Source organism: Pygocentrus nattereri, chromosome 16, assembly GCF_015220715.1.
Source record: "Pygocentrus nattereri isolate fPygNat1 chromosome 16, fPygNat1.pri, whole genome shotgun sequence".
Taxonomy (NCBI): domain Eukaryota; kingdom Metazoa; phylum Chordata; class Actinopteri; order Characiformes; family Serrasalmidae; genus Pygocentrus; species Pygocentrus nattereri.
Window position 1 is genome coordinate 15,941,478 of NC_051226.1, and position 26,953 is coordinate 15,968,430.

Here is a 26,953-nt window from a genome sequence, read left to right on the forward strand (position 1 = left end):
GGAACTAAAACCTCATCTACTATGAGAAATAGAAAGATGTATGGTGCTAAGTACATTTTACTGTTATAACTGTTTTAACCGTTCTGTTTCATAGTCTGTTCTTCTGGGAATAGCGTGTTAAACCATGTGGCCAACCTGACCACGGAATGTAGGCCACACGCCAACAGGCTGGTGTTTGTTTATCCACAACTGTTTAGTTTCTTTTTCTTCCATGTGTCATACTGTGCTGTGGTTCAATATGGAGGGCTACATTCGCATTAATGATTTAACATTGCAAGATCACAAACTTCTTTGTCATCCTAAAGTTTATGACCATTGATATTTCTTTCCTTTAAAGGATATACCTAGTTTTTTTATTTTATGTTCATTTTTGTTTTATTTTATTATTGTTTCTGTCCACTTGTTCTGAACACAGACACTTCTGGGATGTAAATAAGTAGGCAATGCAAAAACTGGTTTAACATGCATTGACCCCTATTTAGGGTGAGTTTGTGAGTTAGTAATGCCACCACTGATAGGGTTGAACTTGTCTCACTGGACTGATCTGGGGCATCTTTTACACCTAAATTTTTAAAGTAGATCAGCCAGTTTTGCAGGTTCTTGATCACATAGTTGAGGTTGTGCCAGTTGTTTGAGCTGGTCAGTGTCGATCTAAGTCTGGTGCTGAGTGTTTCTTCAGGGTGCCTGAGCAAATCAGACTGATTTCAGTGAGAATCCACTCTAACAAAATTTCTGTTTTTTTATGTTTGTTTGGCCTGAGTCACAGTGAAGCCATTACATCTTATTCAATCAGTGAGTCTCTCACAACAATACTGCTGAAAATTCTGAGATGGCAAAGTTATAAATTGCCAAATCACCCTAAATCAAGATCACCAAAATGGTAACTTTACAGGACAATGAAAAAAAACATTCTCAACTTTAAATGTGTGCACTGAAAGTTTTTATTCTTCTCTGCTTGGGTCTTTTAATCATGAATTGTTATCTGACATTTTTAAATTACATACAAAAAAAGGCTAAAAACAACAAAAATAGAGATTTTGTTCTTTGTTTTTATAGAACTGTATTGTTAAATGAATTCCTTTTTTGTGTAATTTTTTTTACTGTATTTTGTGTTTAAACAGAGAAAATTATTATCTTTTAAATATGCAAAAGGGTTCATTTATAGTCTGAATTTAGAGCCATTTGCAAACTGTGGAATTAGACCTCCGCATTTAATGCATCCATGCAATGAAACACTCACATGTATGCACACTAGGGGGTGTGAGCACACTTGCCCAGAGCGGTGGGCAGCCCTATCCAATTGGGGGTTAACTGCCTTGCTCAAGGGCACTTCAGTCATGCACTGTCAGCCAAGGAGTTTTAACCAGTGACCTTCCGGGCACAGGCCTGGTTCCCTAACATCCAGCCTACGTCTACCACCCTATACCAATAGGAGTCCTTGGGCAAGACTCCTAACTCTACATTAACCTACCACTGTAACAATTAGGCTAGATGCCAAATGCAGTAAATGTAAATGTTGTGTCTACATTTTCATATGTGCTTAACATTTCACTGACTTTTGTTAAGAGCTGGGGCATAGCCACAGGTAGGCTTGAGTGGGCCTGGGCTTAGAATATAGATTTTTTTATTTCCAATGACAGACAAGTAAGGAAGATTTGCAGTTCTTTTATTGATTTACAGTCATCTATGCCATCAAACTGTAAGTGGAATGCATACCGTAAGTACAATGCATTATCAGTGATTTATGTAATAAGAATTTGTGATATATTAAGGATCAGTAATAAGCCCCATAATTTCCACGAGAAGCCACAGGTTTTGGATAGATTGCATCAATGACCTGGATACGGTTTGGATCCCACACACAATCTTCTTCCAGACCACTTGGAACCATGCCACACCCTGGGGGGCACCAGGCAGTGTCATACCCATGAGCATGCCAGGTCTTCTGCAGTGGGTGACCTTGATAGTCAATTTTTTTGACCCTTCCAACATTAGCCAACACCCGCAGAACAACTCTTTCATGTTCAGGCAGATTCAGTGGGTATCTGCTGGCCTTATTAAGATCCCGGCTGAGGTAAACACCAGGCCCGAGCATGCCGCCTTTGGAAGGCTTGAAGCCATAAGCCATGATTTGTTGAGCAGCAAATCTTGAGGTTCCATGATACATTAGATACTTTTTTCCATCTACAGGTTCGGTGTAGCTATGGAGACATGGCACTCCTGGACCCAAATCATTTTCTGCCCACATGATGAAGTCTAGAGAAGTAGATTTTGATCACAGCAACTGAGGATGAAAGTCTGAAAATGACAGAAAAAATAATTAAATATTGGGTTAAAGTACTGTGTGTTTATGTATTGTGTTGACAGGGATGAATATATATCAAAAATGGATTACTTTGGAGAATTAGCACCGATCACACATCTAAATTTTTTATGAGAAAGTAAATAGATGGTCTTTTCCAGATTATGAATATTCCAGATAATACATATTATGAACAGTTTGGCACATAATTTACAGGGAAGTTTGAGGTAATAATACATTTCATCACATCCTCATAATAGTCTGAACTAGTCAATTTCAGCTCGGCAGGTTAATAAAGTTCTCGAGTTTTATTCTCCAGCTTTTTAAAAAAGAGTATTAATTAAATCATGTATATTAATAACAATAAAGTAATACCAAAATCTTGCTAGTCCCAAATATCCCAGACCAGTTTATAATAAATGAATAACATTTCATAAAACCTAAAAAATTTTATAGAAATGTTAACAGTTGTTATGTTGTTAAATATCAACTGTTTAAAGAAGTCATTTATATGTTGCTCACCTCTGTGATTGTGCATCTAGTCTGACTGATCTGATTCAAAGAGTAGGCTTATAAAGGAAAGGCATAGAAGGCGTGTCTTTACAAAAGCAGTTATTTCCTGAACTCTTGTGTTTCACTTCTTGGCTAAGACAATACATCTGGATGACCTATTTTATTATTATACAGTAGCGTGCACAATAAAACAATACTTAATGATCACCTTACTAAAGACGAGCAAAACCTGATGCATTTTGAAGAGAAGTTTACTTCTTTCATTTGTAGTTATGCAGGATTATTTTGGTTTCCCATTAACCAAGGCTGTATTGTAGCCAGTCAAAATCATGATGCTTTTCACCAAACTCCAAAGATGATGGCACCTCTTAATTTGAGAGACCAGATGACTCACTTATCCTAGTTCCAAACATGTAAGTCAGGAAACAAATGGTTTTCATTAATTGGGAAGGAGAGAGGGAGACAGCAAATGGAAGTCATTGCTGACAAAGGGGTGTCAAAACTTTATTTGAACTTTTTCCAATGTCCATTCATTCTTCCCAAATGTGAGACTTTTGAGATGATTAGGGTTCAGCCCGAATCTGCCACATCTGGAGCAATTTGCATGTGTTTTTGGCTGCTTTTATTTTAATCAAAATCAACTAGCTAAACCTATTGTACAGCATACTTAGTAGGGGTGCCCAGTAGGCAGTGGTAGGATAGGTGAACTAGCAACCAGAAGGTTGTGGGTTCAAATCCCAGGACTGGTGTATAACTGGAATATAACTAGCTCTTGGGCTCCTGGGCAACCCCTCACTGCCCTAAGTGGTGCTGCTCTACCAGAGTATAGTTACCCAGCAAAATGACAAATTTCCCTTGTGGGATCAGTAAAGTATTTACTTCATGTTGTAGAGCTGAAAACAACAACAAGGTCCAGTGCATTCCTAAAGGAATGTCCAAGGCCATAATGACCCTGAAAGTTTTCTTTACCTTTAAGTTTCCTCTCCCCACGTGATCCAAACATTCGCCAGTCAGGTGTTGAAAACAGGAAGTAGTGTGTTGTGTTTTTATACATGTGGACATTTGTATGCCCAATCAAATTTTAACATTACCTAGTCTTTTATCCTATTTGACGTAAATAGGACGTTCATATTTTTAACAAAAAGATGTCTTTTAGTTACACAGTCTACGTTTGTCAGAGATGAGCTGTGTTCTCATGCCATCATACAAAATGTGTTAAAATAATGAAAACAACAAAGAACAAAATCGGTCGCCACTCAGGACAGATCATGACACCTGCCATGCCATGATGTTAATGGCATCATTTTGTCAATGTGATGTAGCAGGATTTAGGCAAGTCATTTATCTTAATTATCACACAATTTACAAACTCAAAGCCTGTCATTCCAGTGATCCTTCCTATAATGCTTTTTTTCTCAAAGAAAGGAAAGTAAAGATGGTTTACCATTCTTTATTGTTTTACAGTCATCTTCAACCTATCCCAGTGTGGGAATATATACATATACTTGTAATGTCAGTAGTTTGCATAGTATTCTCACTGTAACCCAGTTATCCAAAAAAATCATTCACAATAACAAACAGTTATTACTCAGATACTCTATATTTGGATAAATTGCATCAATGACCTGGATACGGTTTGGATCCCACACGCAGTCTTCTTCAAGACCACTTGGAACCATGCCACACCCTGGGGGGCACCAGGCAGTGTCATACCCATGAGCATGCCAGGTCTTCTGCATGTGGGTGACCTTGATGGTCAATTTTTTTTGACCCTTCCAAACATTAGCCCACACCCGCAGAACAACTCTTTCATGTTCAGGCAGATTCAGTGGGTATCTGCTGGCCTTATTAAGATCTCGGCTGAGGTAAACACCAGGCCCGAGCATGCCTCCTGCAGATGGCCTAAAGCCATAAGCCATGATTTGTTGAGCAGCAAATCTAGAGGTTCCATGATACATTAGATATATTTTTCCATCTACAGGGTTGGTGTAGCTCTCGAGACATGGCACTCCTGGATCCAAATCATCTTCTGCCCACATGATGAAGTCTAGAGAAGGATATTTTGATCACTGTAACTAAAGAAAGTCTGAAAAGGCAGAAATAATATTTAATAAGTCACATAATTCATAGGCGCAAATTTATTTCCAGTGTGTGTTAATTAGAAAAGTAATTGGCCTAACAGTCTGGCTTGCACCACTAAGAACAGCCTGAATCAAATGTGGTAACATGAAGTATTTCAGTTATTTTATTCATGTAACCAGATGTAGTCATAAAAGGATGAGTATCTGCTCATTTCTAAGCTACTTTAAAAATAGGAGCTTTGTTCATCTGACTGTGATGATGCTAATTTCTGCTAGCACATTCCTGGAGTTTGTTTCTGTGTTAGTGCCAAGTTAGCAGAGGTTCACATTATCATTTTATGGTGGCTTTAACTTAAACACAGATATCTGAAGTTTGTAACAGAAAGTTTAGTAACATATGTCTTTCATATGCTGCAGTTTCATGGCAATTCCTTCTGTAGAGACCCCTGGCATAGAAAACCTGCCTATCTTTGTTTTCTAGATGTTGACATAAACCTAAAGGCCACAGCTCATGATCACAGTCAGTGACATGCCAAAGCCTTCCTAAAGGGATGGAGGGACATTTTGTTGTTATAAAATTGGTCCCACCCACTGGAAATCAAAACATGATTGTTTGATTCCATGGTCACATTCTAATAGTTACATTTCCTTTTCTAAGTTGACTAACTCATTTAATAGCCAGATATAAAATATTAATAGCTCACAAATACAGTATTGATTAAAATCAATCACACTGTATAAGGCAAGCATGAGGAACTGAGGGTCAGGGTCCAGCACAGTTTGTTGATTTCCCTGCTACAACACAGCAGCTGAACCTGATGATTACCTGATTAGTTGAATCAGGTCTGAGCAGGAATACCACTAAACTGTACTGGAATCTGGCCCTCCAGTGCCTCCATGTTCCTCAGCCCTGATATAAAGAGAATAATTGTATGTTGTTCACCTCTGCTATGACAGTCCATTCTGACTGAGCTAATTCTGAAACTGGGTTTATAAAGGGAAATCAAGAAAGGAGTGTCTTTACACCGAGACTCCTGAACTTTCTGTTTCACTTATTGCGCAATAAAATGCAGCTGAATGTTTTATCGATACTGTACCTTGCTCTATATCAGTGACAAAAATGTAGCCTAATCTTTATCCTTCTACAGATAAGAGAGCCTTAATACCACAGTAATGCAGTATATTTTTTCCCCATGAAAGTAAAGGTAAAACAATAGCATTTTAATGCATTTTACATTTTGTACTTATGTAGATTAAAACAAAAAAGTGTTAAACTACTGTATAAGAATTCCAGGGCTATTAAACAGATTTTCATGTTGAAATGTTAACGTGATAAAGCTGTTTGTGCTCAAGTCCAAGTTCCCTCATACTGAAACTGAAGGTACATAAGGCAATTAAACTCACCTTTTTGTGAATTACAATGAACCTGTTTTTTTTTTTGTCTTCTATATGCTTTTCTGGCTATACTGTAGATATCCTGTGCTCTGCCTCTCTGCAAGCACTAATATTTTGTCCCACCCTCTCTTTCAATTTGATCTATTCCAAAAATCTTACATTTCAACAGAAATCATTTTCAAAAAGCCACAAAACAATATTGATTGCAATGTATAAGGCAAGTATGGGAAACTGAGGGTCAAAGTCCAGCACAGTTTATTAATTTCCCTGCGCAAACATACCAGCTGAATCTAATGAGTTAACTCAGGTCTGAGCTGGAAAATCACTCAACTGTGCAGGAATCTAGCCAGTGTTGAAGTTCCTCAGTCCCGGTATAAGGAGAGTAATGTTTAATGAGTAATGAGTAAAGTTGCTCACCTCTTCTATGACAGTCCAATATGACTAAGCTAATACTGAAACTGGGTTTTTAAAGGGAAGGCAGGGAAGGAGTGTCTTTACATGAAGATTCCTGAACTTTCTGTTTCACTTATTGCACAAAAAATGCAGCCGAACATTTTATCTTCTTGGTGATGGTGATGATTTCTACAGAGCCCTACATTATTTTGAAGAAATATTAACCATTCACATTAGTAATACCACAGCCGTGAGGAACTTAATGGGTGCAGCCATACAAAGTCGCTCCCAGGTAAGAAGGGCATTCATTGTAGCTGTTATTGTTCTGTGTGTTAATATGTTGCATTTTGGATTATTGTATCAGAGGAGGGTGGGTTTGTAATGTAACTAGTGGTTAGAAGTGTCTACCCTCCTTGTCTTTTGTGTCCTCCTGCATTACCCTCTCCTATGTTTCATATCAGGGTAGTGCTGAACTTGGGTATTATTGTTGCCTGTTGAAGTACCAGTGTAAAATAAAGGAGCCTTCTATATGTGCTATGTGTTCCACATCTTCATCTACACCAACAGTACATTGGTGTCAGAAGTGGGATACCCATGTCAAGCTGGAATAAGTCAAGCAGCAAACTCAAACTCAAAGGCAGACAGTGAAGGACATATAGCACAGAGGAAGGGGTAATGAGCTTTCTCCCTGCCAGGTCCTACCAGCCAATAGAAAGGCAGCTGGCTGAGGAACATGATGCGAGAAACAGAGTGGTTATGCTTAGCAGCGAGAGGGAGATGGCATGCATCTGCCTACCACACTTCAATGGCAAGGACGCATGGGAGCTGTACTCTGCACAGTTGCATGTGTGCATGGTTTACTGGTCACATTTGGATCACAAATTTCCTTTGTAGAATCCTCCCCCTGTGCCCCTGCCTCAGATTTGATAGTTCACAGACATAGTATTATCAAAGTAACAAATGTCTAATAAAGAAATGCATGTTGCTCACTTTTCTGATAACCTGTCCTATCTGACTGAGCTATCAATCAGTTTACTTAAAGGCATGTGTTTACTCTTAACACTTTACAATAAAAAAATAAAGTGATAGAAATAATTATGGAAGTGATCATTGTTATATATCTATATCTATATCTGTTATATATGTATATATATATATATATATATGTATATATATACATATATGCAATACAAATATTACAAAAAAAGTGTAATTTGGTCAGTGGTGGACGAAGTACACAAATCATGTCCTTGAGTTAAAGTACAGATACCCAAGGTAAAATATTACTCCAGTAAAAGTAGATGTCCTTACTCTAGACCTCAACTTGAGTAAAAGTACAAAAGTATTTGCCTTCAAATGTACTTAAGTATCAAAAGTAAAAGTACTATAAGATTAATTATAACTCTAATGTCCTGTTATTATTTTTGTAACAAGACTCGTTTCATGAACTCATTTTATGTGAAAATACTCCAGTGTCTCTCTTGGTAAACCAGTCTTTTAATAAAATGTCATTAATTAATGACGCTGACGTCTATTAAAATGATGTGATTGTGAGACGCAAAACACTGAAGGCAAACAGTTTCCATCAGGTAGAACCAAGTTCCTCTGAAACAACTTTTTACAAACAAGCAATGTTTCAGTTTAAGATTACTTTGTAAATTAGTTACAAGTTGAATAAAAATTGGCTTTAAACTCAGAATCACAAATAAGTTCTCCTTTACTGTGTTGATCTGTCGGTCTCTGTTCATAAACATAAACTAACCCAAACTAATTTACTATAAAATGAAAGTGTTTGTATGAATTCAGAAAAAAAGAAACATGTCAGTCACGACTGCATATTTGGACATATTTCTATATTGTGCTCTATTTACACAAAGTTAGGTTAGTTCATCATTTAGGGACATATGTGCTCCCAAATTTTATACTGCTGCGCTGACATTGAAACATGTGCTTGCACTGGGTCGGTATGACCAACAGGTCAAAACAAGCTCAGAACAAAGTGACCGCTGTGCCCTGATTGGTGTTCTTGCTTTGCGCTTCTTTTGTTTTGACATGTTACATTTTATACAAACAAAACCAAAAGTACCGACAGATTTCTCAAAATGTAGTGGAGTAAAAAGTCAGATATTAGACTTTGAAATGTAGTGGAGTGAAAGTAAAAAGTTTTTCCAAAATGGAAAAACTTAAGTAAAGTACAGATATATGAAAAAACTACTTAAGTACAGTAACGAATTACATCAACTTAGTTACTGTCCATCAGTTGTTTGGTTAGGTAGACTATATTTAACAATTGTTTACTGAATTGTTGTTTTGCTATACTGATCAAATTTTGCATAGCAGATCTATAATCACAGCTTTTACTAGTGGAAACAGCATTACAGATTTCTTGAATTTGAGTTTTTATTAGTGAAAGCAGTGTCACAGCGTTATGACAGTGTTATGACTGTATCATTGGTGCCATTTTAGGCCAAAGCAGCTTGCCACAGTGCTACTGTTAACCATCCTAATGAACAGTCACATGTTCAGCTCTGTCTTATCATTATTCACCACCATCACTGTAATGTCTTATCTGACAAGTTTTCTACAATATCAACACACGAAGGTAATAAGAGGGGATGGTTGAGATTGTGTCTGTAATGTCTGGTGATTTTAAAGCTCTGTTAGAAAAAGCCTCATACGTCAAAGCAGCATTTCCAATGTAGATAAATGTAATGCCATTATAGTTACAGTGAACTGGTCCTGTCACTGCATAAAACATTGGAAACAGATGGTTAAAACAGAAGATAGGATGGCTCTGAGGTTGTCAAATTTAGGAAAGAATTTAGTAAATTCAGTCCAGTTAGGATGTTTCTGTGATATTGTTTTCTTACCTTCAGTTAATGGATAAGATTACAAACCTAAGAACTATTGTTCTGTCTTAATTTGTCATAGTGATTAAACAGTAAAGATCTAAGAGTTAAGAAATTTCTGTAATTTGTCCCCTGGCTTCAGCTTTTCTATTACACATTAAAAACAGCAAAAACAGCATGCCGTATGGAGACTGGCAGAAAACCTTCCACCAGTATACGTTGAACCACACCCCTGGAAGCGCCATGATACATAGTGTACACTTTATCATTGCAAGGCCTGAAGCAGTTGTCCGGGCAGGGCACATCAAGCGTACTGAAATCACTCTTGTCCCACATTATGGGTCTCAACACAAGCATTTATTTGATTAATCAGGGAGCCAAAAGATATTGTTTCAACCTTTCACGGATTTAAATGCAACTTTTTAAAAGAATGTATGCCACGCTTACCTTATCTAAATAGAGCCACTGATCTGGGTGTGATGTTCGCAAGGATAAGAGAGGTTTTGAGAAATGCTTCATCGAAACTTAACGGTTTCCTGTTCTAATCAAATCGAGGGCACATAGCAAAACACACCCACATTCTTCCTGTTGATGTTTCTGCTGTATAGTGATAGCCATTGCAACTTTTATGTGCAGTCTAAAAATATAATTCCTGACTTTCTTTCCCTAACTCAAGAGGAAATCCGCTACAGTTTTATCAGGAACAGCATCCTCCAGCTGTGATCATTTCCCCACTGAATCATTATACTGACCCAGATGAACATCATAAATGAGGACAATAAACACATCACAACTGGACCTGAGAACTCTCAGTCTTAACTACACATCTCCATATTGTCCATATTTTTAATAACTTGAGTCACTGTGATGACAACACCACTTCTCGTCTCTCTCAGTTCTTCAGTTTCTTGTTCATGGTCTTGTGTTGTGAATCCCTCACACTGGCCTAGCACACATTACAAAACAAGACACTATAAGCAGGAAGAAAATTTGCTTTTATTGAATAAAATTGTAGAATACTACATTTCCTTTACTCTACTGAACACTGAACAAAAGAGATGCCCATCACTGTTACATCCTCTAGGGGTAGGACGCACAAAAGGTGAGGCTGAGTGAGTGCCCACTCAGCCTCAGACCAAACAAACAATACAAAAACAACTAAGTAGAGCAGATTGTTTTATTATTCTTAACAGCTCTAAAGATTTACTAACTTCTGGAACAAATGACAAAAAAAAAAACGATTTTAAAAGCTTCAGGATGACCCCAGGCCAAAACAACAAACAAATCACCTAAAAAAAAGATGTCTAACTTACCCTGAAAAAAAAACAAAACAAAGAAAATAAAATACAAAAAAACTACCCTGTCTACTCTTTTCCAAAAACAGAGGCAAAAGTCCCAACAAAAAAAAGGCAGTTCACCCCTAAGAATCCTGCTACTAAACATCATAACTTTACAACAAGAAATTTGGTCTGTGCTGGTGGGCATCCACTGGAGCAGCACATGTCGGCTCAAACAGGAAAAAGAAAGGTGCAGCTCCCCAACTGCCAGACAAAGCGCCCTTTTGAAATTTCCCGCCATCAGATCTAACCAATAGAAACTGCACAACTGGGCGGAGCAACAAGCAGCCAACTCAGCAGAGCTGCCAATCCCCACCAAAACACCTGACCTGAAAACAGACCAGAAACAAAACAGAAACAGACCTGCAAAACACAGAACGTAACACCCCCACCACCAAAATCAACATACCATGTGATTCAAACACATTAAGCTCGAGAAAGAGCATCTGCCAGAACATTTTCAGAACCCTTTTTATAGCAAATTTCAAGGTTAAACCCTTGAATAATTAACGCCCATCTCATAATGTGTTGATTTGAATTTCTCATCTGAGAAAGAAAAACCAACGGATTATGGTCTGTGTACACCACAAGGGGCAATGGACTAGACCCCACGTACACCTCAAAATGCTGTAAGGCCAGGGCTTCCTTCTCAATTGTGCTATAATTAAGCTGATGTTTTAAAAACTTCTTTGAATAATAGCACACAGGATGGTCAATACCGCTCGAATCCTCTTGTAGTAGGATCGCACCAGCACCCGTCGCACTGGCATCCACTTCCAACTTGACAGGATGTGAGAAATCTGGAGCAGAAAGCACAGGAGCATTACAGAGCAACATTTTCACAGATTCAAATGAGGTTTGACAGGACGTGGACCATACAAATTCACAGGAGGAACGAAGTAAGTTTGTCAAGTGTAAAACGACATCCGAAAAATTTCTGCAGAAGCCACGATAGTACCCCACTACCCCAAGGAACCTCCTGAGTTCCCGCTTGGTGCGTGGCACAGGAAAATCCAGAATAGCCTGCACTTTTGCAGCAACAGGACAAACTTGCCATTGGCCAACCTGCTTCCCTAGGTAAGTAACTGTAGCCTTACCAAACTCACACTTTGCAAGGTTTTGCAAGTCTCACCCATTACAGGAATGGGTCGGAGAGGAGAAAAAAAATGACGCAAGATACGATTGTAAGTCTTGGTCACACCAAGATGGCCAGCAAAAGCGTGATCATGAGCAAGACCCAAAACCTGCCTGCGAAACTTCTGGGGAACAACTAGCTGGTAAACTGATCCCCATTCTACTTCACTCAGCACCGCTGGCATCCATTTACGCATCAATAACTCCCCATCCCAAAAATAGGCAACTGGTTTCTTGGGCAAACCTTCCTTATTTACCACAGTAGCCCTGCAGCGAGCCAGAGAGGAATCTCTTCGCTGCTCAGCGACAATCTGTGCTCTGTCAACTGACAGTGTCAGGTCAGAATCGGCACCACAAGCTGCAGACAGCGGAGGCCCCACCTTAGCAATACGAACAGTAGACCGGATCTGAGGTTCTTTACCAGACCCATGGAGACCTGCCGAAAAAGCACAAGAGTCAGTTTTTACATCCAACTTCTGCTGGTTATCACCAGCGGGATCAGTATGGGTAAGAAAGCTATCAGAAAGATCGATCACATCCGCAAACTTACGTGACTGCGCTCGGGTTACAACACAAGCAGGAAAAACTGATGGAAATTAATGACCTCAGGAAAAGGTAACATTTTTCCACCAGCCAAATCGTTCCCCGATATGAAGTCTACCCCTTTTACAGGTAGCTGAGATTGAACAGCAATTTTACCGTGTCCCGTTACCAACCTGGACTGAATGTACAAATTATGTAGCGGAGCTCTCACTATACCCAATTCAATACCTTGAACCAACATGTCTGCACCACTAAAGGTGTCAAAAGACAGTGGCAAAACACCCTCACGAACAAATGACTGAGCAGCTCCTGTGTCCCGCAGAATTGTTACTGGGACTTGGTCTCCCTCCTGACCAGTCAACGATACTGAACCCTTTAAAATGAAAGGTTCATACAAAGAATTAATGTCCTGTCTGTCTGCAACAGAATCACAAGTAACCTGAACAAAACCAACCACTTAGACGAGCTTTTTTCTTCAACACAGGACAAACCGCAATAAGATGACCAGACTCATGACAGTAAAAACATTCTCGGTTTTCAGGCCAAGGAGACACATTAGCCGTTCTAAGTCTGTGTACGCTTCTCTCTGGACTAAACTTATCACCACTAGGAGATGAAACAAAGCTTCCCTAGTGGGTCAAAACAAATTCATCACTACAGACCGCAGCCTGTGCTACAGAGGAGACTTTTTGTTCATTCAAATGAACCACAATTTTATACGGCAGCGAATTTTTAAAATCCTCCAACAAAATAAGTTCCCGAAGCTGCTCAAAATTTGTCACCTTGCTGGATCGAATCCACTTATCAAAAAGGTTTGCTTTTTCACGAGCAAGCTCTATAAATGTCTGATTGGCAGTTTTTAAATGCGAATAAAATCTCTGACGATAGGCCTCAGGCACCAACTCATATGCCCTCAACACAGCACTTTTCAACACATCATAATTCAGACTATCCTCAAGAGACAATGCAGAACAGACTTCCTGAGCTTTCCCAATCAGTCTGCACTGCAGCAACAATGGCCAAACCTCCCTTGGCCAATTCAAAGCTCTAGCCATGCGCTCAAAATCACCAAAATAACGAATCCACCTCAGTTTCCCTGAATATGGGTACTAAACGAATCTGCCTACTAATATCAAAATCTCTAGGATTTTCCGCTGAAGGTAACACAGGTGAGGTAGCAGAAGCCTCCGGCGAAACTACAGGAGCTGGCACATGAGGAGACATAACAGCGCAGGGTGCAGGAGACAACCCCAGCTCCACGCCTATCCCCACTTTCTAACTCATACTGCCTAACACGTAGGAGCTGGGTTTCATGTTCCTGACGTTTAACTTGTAGATCAAGCTCTTTCAAATGAATAGCTAACCTAAGATCTTCATTACTTAAGCCAACAAGGGGATGTGAAATAGGAGCAGAAGCAGAAAGCTTACCTGAGTAAGAGGCAGCTGTCTCCAACCCTGACTCTAAACTAACAACTTCAGTAGGTATAATACCAGCAGAAATGAACCCCTCCTGCAGCACCTCCATCATTACCTGTTTAGTAGCTGATTTGGACACAGAAATCTCGTAAAAATCTGCAATCAGAAATAAATCAGTCCTACGACAACTAGCCAAAGCTTGTAAAGAAGGATTTTGCCGAAATGCCTCAATACTAAACTCCATCATTCCATACGAACACTACTTTTGCCCCCATTTTGTTACGTCCTCTAGGGGTAGGACGCACAAAAGTGAGTGCCCACTCAGCCTCAGACCAAACAAACAATACAAAAACAACTAAGTAGAGCAGATTGTTTTATTATTCTTAACAGCTCTAAAGATTTACTAACTTCTGGAACAAATGACAAAAAAAAAACGATTTTAAAAGCTTCAGGATGACCCCAGGCCAAAATAACAAACAAATCACCTAAAAAAAAGAGATGTCTGACTTACCCTGAAAAAAAAACACAAAGAAAATAAAATACAAAAAAACTACCCTGTCTACTCTTTTCCTAAAACAGAGGCAAAAGTCCCAACAAAAAAAAGGCAGGTCACCCCTAAGAATCCTGCTACTAAACATCATAAACATGCCCAACAATTACATTATATTGGTAAGGAAAAATGCCACAGAACTAACATAAATTCGGAATTTAACCTTGATTGCATGGAACATTCATACTTTTATTTACTATAAATTTTGTATTTCACACTGTCTTATAAAATTATTTATGTATATAATTATAAATCAGTAGTCTGTCCCATGTTAACAAAAATGCGTGATAAAATGAAATTAAATAAAGGTGAAATCTTAAAGAAAGAAAGAAAGAAAGAGTGATAAAATTAAATTAAATGCAGATAAAATCTTAAAGAAAGAAAGAAAGAAAGAAAAGAAAGAAAGAAATGAGTGATAAAATGAAATTAAATATAGATGAAATCTTAAAGAAAGAAAGAAGAAAGAAAGAAAGAAAGAAAGAAAGAAAGAAAGAAAGAAAGAAAGCATGGACATTTATGGCCTTGGCCTAATCCCAAAAGACTCCCTACTCACTACATAGTGCACTACGGGAGTTGTAAAATGTTGTCTTCGTCATCCAAACAGTGCACTACACGTCCAATAGGAAACTGTGCACATGTAGTTGAATCCCAGGTGACTTTTTATGTGGCCTGTGTTAAGACCTCTGTAGTGCGCTGTGTTAAGACCTGTGTAGTGCAGTGTTAAGACCTGTATTGTGCACTGTGTTAAGACCTGTGTACTGCACTGTGTTAAGACATGTGTTGTGCACTGTGTTAAGATCTGTATTGTGCACTGTGTTAAGACCTCTGTAGTGCACTGTGTTAAGACCTGTGTAGTGCGCTGTGTTAAGACCTGTGTAGTGCACTGTGTTAAGACCTGTGTTGTGCACTGTGTTAAGACCTGTGTAGTGCAGTATTAAGACCTGTGTTGTGCACTGTGTTAAGACCTGTGTAGTGCACTGTGTTAAGACCTGTGTTGTGCAATGTGTTAAGACCTGTGTAGTGCACTGTGTTAAGACCTGTGTTATGCACTGTGTTAAGACCTGTGTAGTGCGCTGTGTTAAGACCTGTGTAGTGCACTGTGTTAAGACCTGTGTTGTGCAATGTGTTAAGACCTGTGTAGTGCACTGTGTTAAGACCTGTGTTATGCACTGTGTAAGACCTGTGTTGTGCGCTGTGTTAAGACCTGTGTAGTGCGCTGTGTTAAGACCTGTGTAGGGCACTGTGTTAAGACCTGTGTTAAGACCTGTGTAGTGGCACAGTGTTAAGAACCTGTGTTGTGCACTGTGTTAAGACCTGTGTTGTGCGCTGTGTTAAGACCTGTGTAAGTGTGCTGTGTTAAGACCTGTGTTGTGCACTGTGTTAAGACCTGTGTAGTGCACAGTGTTAAGACCTGTGTTAAGACCTGTGTAGTGCACAGTGTTAAGACCTGTGTTAAGACCTGTGTTGTGCACTGTGTTAAGACCTGTGTAGGGCACTGTGTTAAGACCTGTGTAGTGCACAGTGTTAAGACCTGTGTTAAGACCTGTGTAGTGCACTGTGTTAAGACCTGTGTAGGGCGCTGTGTTAAGACCTGTGTAGTGCACAGTGTTAAGACCTGTGTTAAGACCTGTGTAGTGCACTGTGTTAAGACCTGTGTAGGGTGCTGTGTTAAGACCTGTGTAGTGCACAGTGTTAAGACCTGTGTTAAGACCTGTGTTGTGCACTGTGTTAAGACCTGTGTTGTGCACTGTGTTAAGACCTGTGTAGTGCACTGTGCAGTGTAGATTCAGCCAGAACACGAAGCGAGCGTGACCGATGCAGCTCCTGCCTTCAGTCGGCCCACTTGAGAATTTTACTTTGCGGGTTTTTGGTCTTTAGCGCTTCCCGTTCAGTGACGTTTCATATAAACAAGATGGCTGCTTCCACAAGTCCGAGCAGAAGCGCTGCTCTTTCGAAGGCGGATTATTTAAAGCGCTATCTGTCGAACGACGACGATGGCAAGAAGTCAAGAGAAAAGAAAGTCAGGAAAAAGCGTCTTAAGACCACCGGGGGAGGGTAAATGAGACTTATGATGTGTAAACTGCTAATCTAAACTGCAGCTAGAGCTAAAGCCCTCAGTTAGCCGTTAGCCGTTAGCAGGTGCAGTAACTACTCGTAAACAAAAGCGCATCAGTCAGTGGTGAATAAACAGACGACAAGGCCATGTGTATTTACAGAGAATGCGAATTTGCAGGATGAAGATTGTTGATGATGATATTGACTGGAGGCAACTGGCTGCAAAGAGCGAAGAGAAGGAGAACGAGGATGAGGATGAGGAAGAGGCGCCTGTGGTACATATTACTTTACCTGATTTATTAAATGTCCACTAAGACTGTAGCTGACTTTTATATTGGAAGGCCAAAGCTGGGTGCAGTAACCTGAAGTGAAAGTATTGTTATTGGAATTGTCAGTGAAATAATGGTATGAGTAAAATTTCCTTTCTGATAAAAACACTTCATCAATACCGACGTAACTTGAACAATTCTACACATTTAGACAATTATCATCTGCAGAATCATAGTGATAAAAGATATTGCTACAGTGAATGTGTACTTATTTTCTGATCTTTAAGAGATGTTTGCTCTTTCGCAGATTGCAGAGATAATAGATGAACGTCCAGACGAAGTCAAACAGCTAGAAGTGTTTAGAAACAGTAACAAGTGGAAAATAATGGGAGGTGAGATGTTAGAGATTTTTCTGCTCAAGTGTTAAATTTGAACGGTTTAATTACCAACAGTAACATGAGTTTTGATATTAATGTCTTATATCACAGCCACAAATGAAGAACCCCAGGAATCTCCAGTCTCACCTTCAGTGACCAGGTAATCCCAAAATGTGTTAAGATTTCTGCACTGGATAATCATCAAGCAATCTATGCTTATCTCCTGTATGTGTCCCTCTTTTTTTTTTCTTAGTTCAGACATCAAAAGGAACAGAAGAGCTCGACATGATTCTCCTGACAGTTCTTCAGTACGGAGAGTTCGCCATGACTCCCCTGATCTTTCACCCAAGAGGAGAGTTCGTCATGACTCCCCTGATCTTTCACCCAAGAGGAGAGTTCGCCATGACTCCCCTGATCTTTCACCCAAGAAGAGAGTTCGCCATGACTCCCCTGATCTTTCACCCAAGAGGAGAGTTCGCCATGACTCCCCTGATCTTTCACCCAAGAGGAGAGTTCGCCATGACTCCCCTGATCTTTCACCCAAGAGGAGAGTCCGGCACGATTCTCCAGATCTTTCCCCTCATAGACTCAAAGCAGAGACCAAACACAGGGGACATCACTCTTTATCACCTTCTCCTCCACAAAAGAATGAGAAGAGCTCAGCTTCTAAATCACAAAAACAACATGCTAAAGGTATAGGTGCATGAAATCACTTTTTTCCTGGTTTTGTGCCATCTCCCCCATTGACTCTCTACTGATTCACTAAATCATTTATTATAGAATCATCATGAATAGTGTGTCACATGTATTTTGTAGATTCCTCGCAGAAAGAAAAGTCAAAATCCTCTTCAGGTAGACGTCTACCAGACTCTGATCTGTCGCCACCTCGGAGACGCCCTAATGCCAGACAGGACTCGGACTCTGATCTGTCTCCTCCTCGGAAAAGAGCACAGAGGGATAGAGGGTCTGATTCTGACCTTTCACCACCCAGGAAGAGGCCCCAGGGTGGTCATGGGTCAGATTCTGACCTCTCTCCACCTCGCAGGACAGGCTCTCCTCTTCCACAGGTAGTGACATTGTAAACTTCATTAGGGCAGCTTGATAAAGTTGTAGGGCATCACAAAGACAATATTTGATTTGATAAGATTCATTAAAATATTGTGCCTCTAATGAGTTGTGCTGGTGCTTTTTGCTATGTAAACTGAAATATAAGTAACCTTTCCTTTAGGCAAATAGCAAAAAAATACAAAATTTTTAATACAAAGTAATTTCACATACAAAATTGTCTAAATACAGTCAGGATTCTCTGAACAGCTTTGTGTTTATGCACAAGTATGTATGTATATTTTCATTTTCAGCAAAGACTTAGAAAACTAATGAATGCAAATTTCATTCCTTCAAGTCCCTTATGCTGATGTGGATTTGTTGTGAATGAAGCTATGACTGCTTCATACATTTTACCGTCTTTACAGTCTATGCATTTTACACACAACACTGAGAGTGAGAATATTTGTCATGTTTTAAGCATTTTTACAGATTAATGCTGCAGGATGGAGGACTTTTGTTTTAAACCTTAAGCAGACATCACTTACTGGGCTTCTGACACTACGCTTCTACCAATCTAATTACATCACTTTTTGCTGTTCTGTTATCGCAGCCCTTGTGTTTATTGTAAAAACTCATATGACGCTAATAATAAAATTTTGATTTATCGCACAGCCCTAGAGCTCATATAGAAAGAGTGCTGAATAAGCTGTGGAATGGTGGTTTACCAGACAGCTTGTGATGCTTGCTGACTGCTTACCAAAGAATGTTGCTGAGACAGTTTAAATTGTAAATGTACTGTGATGCATTCCTTGCAATGACGGTCCTTTATGATATTCATGTCATCCAGGAAGGCTTAATTTTATACGTTAATTTTGAAAATCTCATTGTAATGTTTGTTTTCAGGGTCCTTGTATGTTGTCTGGTGGAGCTGCTGGACTGGTCTCTGTGGAAACCCTGCGTAAAGAGCAGGAAGAAATCAAAAGAAAAGAAAAACAAAACAAGCCCCTAGAAGGTCTCAATAATAACCTTTAAGTGTCAAGTGAAAATGTTCTTATATTTACTACAGATAAGTGCTGTTGCAGTGCTTGACTTGTTCATTGCTCTTTCTCAGAGGAGTCCCGTCATGCACAGACTGTGTTCAGAGATAAGACGGGAAAGAAACGAGACTTGGAGTCTGAGCGTGCGGAGCAGAGCAGGAAAGCTGGGGAGAAAGCTGAGAAGGATGAGAAATATGCACAATGGGGCAAAGGGTAAAGTTTTTATATTCTTTTGATAAAATAGTTATTAATAATATAGAAATAAGTATTTAGAATTAAATATAAGTGTGATTGGGCTGAGTGGCATTGCTATACCAGCTAATTGCAGGTTGCTTCCAATGAAAATTGTGAAATCATTCCACACAGCTCCTGTACACTTTTCAATCAAATCACTAAAGTGAAGAGGCACTAAAGGTCTTCTCCCCTTCGCCCATTTGCATGCTGCTCTCCCTCAGACTGGCGCAGAGTCAGATACAGGAGCAGAACGTGGCTGATGCAATACGAGAGGCTCAGAAGCCCCTGGCACGTCACATTGATGATGAAGACCTAGATCGAATGCTGAGGGAGCAGGAGAGAGAGGGAGATCCCATGGCTGCTCTATTACGCAAGAAGAAGGATAAGAACTCTAAAAGTAAAGGAGTTAAAGGTGAGATCCAGTCTTTCCTGAGACATATTAGTATAAAAACATTGTAAGTAGTGCTTTAATTTTCACATTAACACACATTTCCACAGTCAGTAACCCTAAGAAATATGTGCCTCTAGCAGTGATGGTTTAACTGAAGCCACACGAAGCTTTGAGGCTTTTTTCTGATTGTGTCCAGAAATGCATCGAAGCCTAGGAGTGTTGAAAACGGTGACATATTATGGTTTGCATATATTACAAGCATACAAGCATAAGATCATTATTTTTGTGATTTGCCACGATAGTACCAGCCACAATTAACTGGTTCAGTACAAGAGGATATGACAGTCAAGTGATCAATGTACAGGAAGATTGAAAGAATAAGAATGTGTGTTGGAGAACAGTTGAAAGTGCTTATGTGACATGTGTCGTTCCAAAGCTCCTGACACGCAAAACCGAAGCAGTCAAGTGTTTGGACAGAAAGTGAGGCCTTAACTGTCATCAATAACGTGATTCTCTGGAAACAGTACAAGCCTCCATACGGAGCTTCATTTGAATTTACTCTATGTAGTTGAGTCACGCCTCAGCATCAAACTTAACATCACTGGCTTCTGGCTTTATTACTGTTTGTAAACGGTGGATCTGAGAGCCCTTGTATATTCTCACAGCTTCTTCGTGCCCTTAGGATGCCTAAAAGAAATAATCTCCAGTATGAAATGGAACGCTTACAGACTTTTAAGCAGAAATAAACAAACAAACAAAAAAAAACAAAGACAGATGGTGTCATAGTTTTCCTACGTTTTGAACGTTGCAGTGTATCACATGCCATTAATAATGAAAGGGGGATGGGTCATGTGCAAAGGTTTGGGTGTCCTTTAATTTTAAAATTAATCGATTTTCTAATGAAAATACGTTAACAAATTCACAGAAAACACACTTGCACATTTTAATGCATACTTACTTTTTATTTGCTGAATTTAACATATTGGGGGAAAAAAGAACGTGTGTGTGTTCGTGTGCGTGTGTGTGCGTTTGGGGGGGGACGACAATGTGGCCCATGCAATAGTTGTGCAATTAATTTTTTTTTCAATATATTGGAGCTCTGGTTTGGTCTTTTTGGAAAACGAGCAAGGTGTGAAACCAGCATAAGTGTCTTGAAAGTGACTGTACTTAATAGAATAATGACGTTTTTATGTGATACATCTGAATTAGCTTTTCATTTCACAGTTAAGACTCTCGAGCTCTTTTTCTACTTTGGACATTGGGCTTTGGATAAGAAGCTAGTCTATCAGTCACAGAAGATGGAAAGATTCAACTCTGTTCATCTTTATGCTAGTGCCAATACGTTAAGTAATCTTGTAGATAGTCAGTGCATCTCATTTTTTAAATTTATTTGTTTATTTTTAATAGAGAGACCTCTTTACAGTGGTCCCCCACCACCCCCAAATCGTTTCAACATCATGCCAGGATATCGCTGGGATGGAGTTGACAGGTACATTTTGGGTGACATTTTGAGCATCATTTTGATATGTGTGATATGTAAACTCCATTTGTACACATTTCTAAGAAGTTTATTCCATAAGCAAGGTTCATAAATAATTTCATGATTGACGTCTCCTGGTTTTTAGGTCCAATGGATTTGAGCAGAAGCGCTATAGCAGGATTGCAAGTAAGAAAGCTGTGCAAGAGGAAGCATACAAATGGAGTGTGGAGGACATGTAGACATCAGGACCCCAAGCATCCCTATGTACTGTATCATTCCGTCTCACCAGCACCGCTCCTGTCATTTTAAAGGCTGCTCCCATCTGAATAAACAGTCAGATGGAAATGTTATGTTAATATCAACTAGCATGGTAAAACAAATAAAAACAAAAGTTAAAAAAAAAAAAGAAAAGATTTTCTGACTTTTAGCGGTTGAGCGATTGTACAGGAGTATCAAGTTTACCTTGAGATTTATTAAATGTTATGTTTCTTAAAGTATCATGTCAAATGTCTTTTTTTTAGAGAGCGAGTGACTATGAAGTCACATCCTGCACATTCACATGGGTCTAATGAATGAATTATTGTCTGAATGACTGTATGTCTGATAACATTTTTTGCAAATCAGCAGGGTGAAATGTCATTCACTGCAGACATGTGACGTTTTCTCTTCCTTCTGTGGGGCCAGAGTTCTTCAGTGCTTCTGCATGGGCACTTTCAGAGGAGCCTCAAACGCTGACTGGAGAGATGAAGCTGGAAGCCTGAGCAAATATATTACAGAGAATTGCAAACTGACCTTTAGTCCCCTTTGTGAACATAATCTAGCCCAGTCCCAAAATGGACACTTGACATCTTGTCGTCCACAATTGTTTGTGCACATTAGGACTGTAACGCTTTTTCATGCTTGTGATCAAAAGGATTCTCCCAAGCTCTCTCTGTGTCCTCACTGCAGCCTTAGTCTGTCACATATGCACACATTTAAACCTAGAGCCCTCGAGATCTCTTGCCCTACAGGTCTGCATGTTGTTGATGTCACCAAAGTATTCACTTTGAGGAGGACTGCAGGGCTAAGGGTGACATTTTTGGACTGGGCTAATCAAAAGCTTTGCTTCTAAAGCAGAACCAAATGCATGGATATTTTGACATACCTTCTTGGTGGTGGCAGCACTTGGCCTGAGCACTTCCCCCTCTTTAAGTGATGCATGCTCTTTAAATTGAGTAGGAAAGAATCGGGAATGTAGAGGGATGTTCCAGCCTGGATAGGTCTCCATTTGGACTGTCCTGAACTCAGCCCTACAAGATGCAGGGATATTTTTTTATTTTATTTTATTTTAAACTTAAATACATTTTTAAAAAGCAACAGAAAAACTGCCCCTGATTAGTGAATGCAGCTACTTTAGGGGTCACTCATTGCTGTCAGCCGTTCAGTTGCACATACTGCATGTGTAATTTTCATAAAAAAAGCATTGCCACGAGAATGGTACACTCGAGCAGCTGCACATGAGCCTAAGGTCACCATGCCCAATGCCCAGTGTCAGCTAGAGAGGTATAAAGCCCCCCAACATTGGGTTATGGAACACTGGAACTGTTCTCTGAAGCTCCAATACCTTTGGGATGAGTCTGACTGGTGTTTGTGAGCCAAAATGAGTAATCCAACATCAGAACCTGGCCTTACTCTAATGCTCTTGTGGGTCGTCTTCTTCTTCTTTCGGCTGCTCCCTTTAGGGGTCACCACAGCAGATCATCTGCCTCCATCTTGCCCTATCCACTGCCTCCTCTACTTTTACACCAACCATCTCCATGTCCACCTTCACTACATCCATAAACCTTCTCTGAGGTCTACCTCTTCTCCTTCTACCCGGCAGCTCCATCTCCAACATTCTTTGCCCAATATATCCACTATTCCTCCTCAACACATGTCCAAACCATCTCAACCTGGCCTCTCTGGCTTTATCTCCAAACTGCTCCACCTTCACTGTCCCTCTGATCTGCTCATTTCTAATCTTGTCCATCCTTGTCACTCCCAACGAAAATCTCAGCATCTTCATCTCCGCCACCTCCAGCTCAGCCTCCTGTCTTTTAGACAGAGCCACAGTCTCCAAACCATACATCATAGCAGGACGCACTACTGTCTTGTAAACCTTCCTTTTCACTCTTGCTGCTATCCTTCTGTCACACATCAGCCCTGACACCCATCTCCACCCACTCCATCCTGCCTGCACCCTCTTCTTCACCTCTTTTCTTGTGGGTAAATGTAATCAAATCCTCACAGCACCCCTACATCTAGTGTAACGCCATCTCAGAAGAGTAGAGGCTGTTAATGCAGAAAAGTGGGGACAAGCCCTCAATTTCAGAAGAAATGAGCAGGTGACTACAGACTTTCAGGAGATTTGGAGATCTGGCCACATTCGCATAGTAATGAGACTGTCAGCATATGGTAAATTAAATCAATTCTGAATCATTTGCCCAGTGGGCCTTCTTGCCTTAGTGCTGGGTTGACGGCGAGGTTATCAGGGCAGGGAAGGACTTGAAGTCTTCTCATGAAAATGCCCTGCGGTGGGCTAAAATTCTTCTGGTAGTTTGTTTGAAAGTGTGGCGTTTGTGCTTTGAGAGTCTTCTCTTTTACCGAGGCTGTTCTCTTCATCGTCAGTAGAGCACCATCTACAGGCTGAGATGGAAAAGCCTCTCTATGTGTTGTTATGAAGCTTCTGTCCCCTGCAATGTTGGTGAAGTCATGGGTGGACAAAACACTGCATTTGGTCAATACAGCTAGGCAGTTCATTACATACATTGAATTTAGGATTTATTTTTTCTTACCTTCCAGAATCAGATTGCACTGTAGCACCTTCTTTGGCTCAACCCTGGCGCAAGTTTTAGGGCCAAAAGCTATCGCTGAAGTTGTTACCATTTTCTCTTTCTTATCTGGATAAAGCAATAAACCTGAAATGTGAAGGTTATTATTATTTTTTTTAGACTTGTAATATTTCTTATACGTCTTGTTATCTATATTATGTTTTGTTGTGTTTGGACCCCAGGAATAGTAGATGCTACTTTAGTGGCACCAAATGGGGATCCAAATAAAGAAGAGAGAATACAGAATAAAGGTGAATGAATTGTTCGAATGAGCCTTGCCAAATCAACAAACCTCCCAACATTTTACCTGCAACAGTAGGAAGTTCCCCTCGCTGTGGGAAGGCTTGTGAGTGTTTAGTGCTGTGACCGTTCTTGAGACGTAGTAAAACAGCTCGGAGATCCGGGCCAATGCGAGAGGTTGGTCTCAGCTGTTTTGTGAGTGGTTGTTTTTGTGTGGCCATCGCTGACTTGGCAATGATTAGGGTATTAAGCACAATAGAAGTTAGTATGGATAGTATTGGCTGCTAGATTAATACCAGAGTTGATTAATGAAACACTGGCTGATAATATATTTTAAATTGTTTTTTTACATTACCAGCATTTGGCTGACGCTCTTATCCAGAGCGACTTACAATTTGATCATTTTTACACAAATGGCCTAACTGCATGTCTTTTTGGACTGTGGGAGGAAACCGGAGAACCCGGAGGAAACCCACGCAGACACGGGGAGAACATGCAAACTCCACACAGAGAGGATCCCGGTCGCCCAGCCAGGGAATCGAACCCAGGCCCTCCTTGCTGTGAGGCGACAGCGCTACCCACCATGCCACCGTGCCGTGTTTTTTGACATATTAATGAAAATCATTGTGTCACTTGGTTGCATAAGAATATCTCTGTTACCTCCAAAATGGTAACTTTATAGGAGAAGGAAAAAAAAACTTTTAATTTAAGTCAGTGGAACCAGACATTTTTCCAAGTAGTTTTGGGCCATTTCTTTTGGTTCATTCTTCATAAAATTTACACACAATGTAAAGGTAAACAGGCATTTTGAAATTATGTCAAAGCCTCAAAAACAACAAAAATGGAGATAAAACAGCAGCGATATATTACATCAATACAGTTGCTGTCTTTTAGTTTGCTTCTTTGTGCAAGGCATTGTTTGTTCATGTGAAACCAAAGTACATATTTTGATAAGTTTTAGTGGCCAGTTTCTTGACATCCAAACTGGCTATACTTTATTGGCAGATAATTTTGCTTGTTGTAAAAATATACTTGAAACAAACAAAATCACCTGCCAATATAGTGAGATAATTTGACTGCCTAATATCGCTTAAAGCAAGTAAAAATATCTACAAATAAGTTACATAATCTTACAATAAGCTTACAACTATATTTAAATAACCAATATAGCTGCTGTCAAAAGAAAACTTCATCTCCAAAATGGTGACTTTAAAAGGAGAATGAAAAAAAACCTACTTTACTTTTAATGTAAGTCAGTGGAACCAGACATAGATTCCGAGTCATTTTAGGTCATTTCTTTTAGCCCTTTCATCATGAAATTGACATACAATGTAAAGGGTAACGGGTGTTTTCAAATTATGTCAAAAATGAAGATACAAGGTTTTTTTCCAACAACAGTTATATTAAATAACCAGCATGTTTAAATAATCAATCAAAACAAAGTGCTGCATTGTAAGTAAGAGTTAAGTAACTGACTGTCACAAAATGACATGCATAATTGTGCAATAATGTACGACTGGTCAGTAAACTGGTCAGTTAACTGAAAAAAGGGTTCTTTTAATTCAAAAAAGTCTTGATAAGTGAATATATAATATTTGTCATTTTGGGATTATTGTAAGACTATTCATAATTGAAGACTATTTCTAGACATTTATACTTGTTTTAAGTCAGTTTAGAATCTAATTCTAAATGTGAAACATTTTGGTTGTTTCAAGCATTATTTCTTGAACAAGCAAACTGATCTGCCATCGACTAATCTTACAATATTCAAAATCAGAAACATTCAATATGTTAATTAAAGTTAAGATGTTTGAACTTGCCAAGATATTTTTTTGCAAGATATTTTTTTTGCATTAGTATTTATATCCCATCTGGTCACTATTAGTACTTTTCTACTGTCTTATGAGTAAACTTTGGGTATTTTTTTTTAACATTCATCATGAGTTCTATGCAGAATGTTTAGTAGTAGTTCATTAGTAATGCTCACCTTCAGTTTTATTCCTTACAACCCTCAGAAATTCTGCACGATACGCATTTTTCTAGTAGATACGATTGACAACCACTGTAGCAACTCTGTTTTTCTCATATGTCTGAGTCACAGTGGCCTGATGGAAAAAGACTGCGACTCTGAGTTGATGTTGGTTGCCATGGCTGTGCCATTCTTTCAGAGAGCCTGTTTGGTGAGAACAATACGCCTCAACACAGTGAATGGCACCAGAGTAAGACGCCTACAGTCTAACTGAGCTAGAGCTTTAACTTCAGCTGGAATATAGTATGTTCCTGCACAGACGCATAACCATTAAGCGTGCTTTTAGTGTGGCAGGCCGCAATATAGAGAGTAATGTGAAATAATTACACCCTAATTCATGTTTATTTTATGTTAAATTTCCCGGTTATTAACCAAGCAGTCTAGAAATTACTGTTTACAGACAATGGCTGTTGGAAATTTGAGCCTTAGAAC

At 39.5% G+C, this 26,953-nt stretch overlaps 3 protein-coding genes across 4 annotated transcripts; 1 reads left to right on the forward strand and 2 right to left on the reverse strand.

Annotated features, from left to right (window-relative positions):
* Positions 1 to 1,649: 1,649 nt before the first annotated feature.
* LOC108440179 lies at positions 1,650 to 6,726 on the reverse strand. The gene is made up of 2 exons (XM_017718938.2): positions 4,404 to 6,726; positions 1,650 to 2,217 (listed from the first exon to the last, which is right to left on the reverse strand). Exons 1-2 carry the CDS (start codon positions 4,852 to 4,854, stop codon positions 1,775 to 1,777), a joined length of 894 nt encoding a protein of 297 aa, XP_017574427.2. The 5' UTR covers positions 4,855 to 6,726; the 3' UTR covers positions 1,650 to 1,774.
* A 9,675-nt stretch (positions 6,727 to 16,401) lies between these two features.
* On the forward strand, positions 16,402 to 21,900 carry bud13 (BUD13 homolog). Its single transcript, XM_017718939.2, has 11 exons — positions 16,402 to 16,568; positions 16,747 to 16,843; positions 17,145 to 17,229; positions 17,326 to 17,374; positions 17,468 to 17,907; positions 18,031 to 18,281; positions 19,165 to 19,273; positions 19,373 to 19,511; positions 19,754 to 19,944; positions 21,331 to 21,412; positions 21,549 to 21,900. The coding sequence occupies exons 1-11, from the start codon at positions 16,426 to 16,428 to the stop codon at positions 21,640 to 21,642; spliced, it is 1,680 nt and encodes a 559-aa protein (XP_017574428.1). The 5' UTR covers positions 16,402 to 16,425; the 3' UTR covers positions 21,643 to 21,900.
* On the reverse strand, positions 21,892 to 26,948 carry si:dkeyp-69c1.9. 2 transcript variants are annotated; one of them, XM_037546283.1, is made up of 6 exons: positions 26,480 to 26,948; positions 24,560 to 24,715; positions 24,217 to 24,339; positions 23,883 to 24,114; positions 22,548 to 22,692; positions 21,892 to 22,160 (listed from the first exon to the last, which is right to left on the reverse strand). In XM_037546283.1, exons 2-6 carry the CDS (start codon positions 24,711 to 24,713, stop codon positions 22,128 to 22,130), a joined length of 687 nt encoding a protein of 228 aa, XP_037402180.1. In that variant the 5' UTR covers positions 24,714 to 24,715; positions 26,480 to 26,948; the 3' UTR covers positions 21,892 to 22,127. The 2 variants fall into 2 exon arrangements, with proteins under 2 accessions (XP_037402180.1, XP_037402179.1); XM_037546282.1 differs by having other exon boundaries at positions 24,560 to 24,719.
* Positions 26,949 to 26,953: the final 5 nt, after the last annotated feature.

Bases quoted from the DNA above. Each gene is read 5' to 3' on its own strand.
- bud13 (XM_017718939.2), top strand. From the start codon at position 16,426: ATGGCTGCTTCCACAAGTCCGAGCAGAAGCGCTGCTCTTTCGAAGGCG. The intron at 17,230-17,325 runs GTGAGATGTTAG...CTTATATCACAG, and splicing joins CAAGTGGAAAATAATGGGAG to CCACAAATGAAGAACCCCAG. The intron at 17,375-17,467 runs GTAATCCCAAAA...TTTTTTTCTTAG, and splicing joins GTCTCACCTTCAGTGACCAG to TTCAGACATCAAAAGGAACA.
- si:dkeyp-69c1.9 (XM_037546283.1), bottom strand. From the start codon at position 24,713: ATGGCCACACAAAAACAACCACTCACAAAACAGCTGAGACCAACCTCT. The intron at 24,340-24,559 runs GTAAAATGTTGG...TTCACATTTCAG, and splicing joins GGAACTTCCTACTGTTGCAG to GTTTATTGCTTTATCCAGAT. The intron at 22,161-22,547 runs GTATGTCAAAAT...ATATTTGCTCAG, and splicing joins GTGCTGCCACCACCAAGAAG to GCTTCCAGCTTCATCTCTCC.
- LOC108440179 (XM_017718938.2), bottom strand. From the start codon at position 4,854: ATGTGGGCAGAAGATGATTTGGATCCAGGAGTGCCATGTCTCGAGAGC. The intron at 2,218-4,403 runs GTAATAACTGTT...TGGGTCCAGGAG, and splicing joins TCCAAATATAGAGTATCTGA to TGCCATGTCTCCATAGCTAC.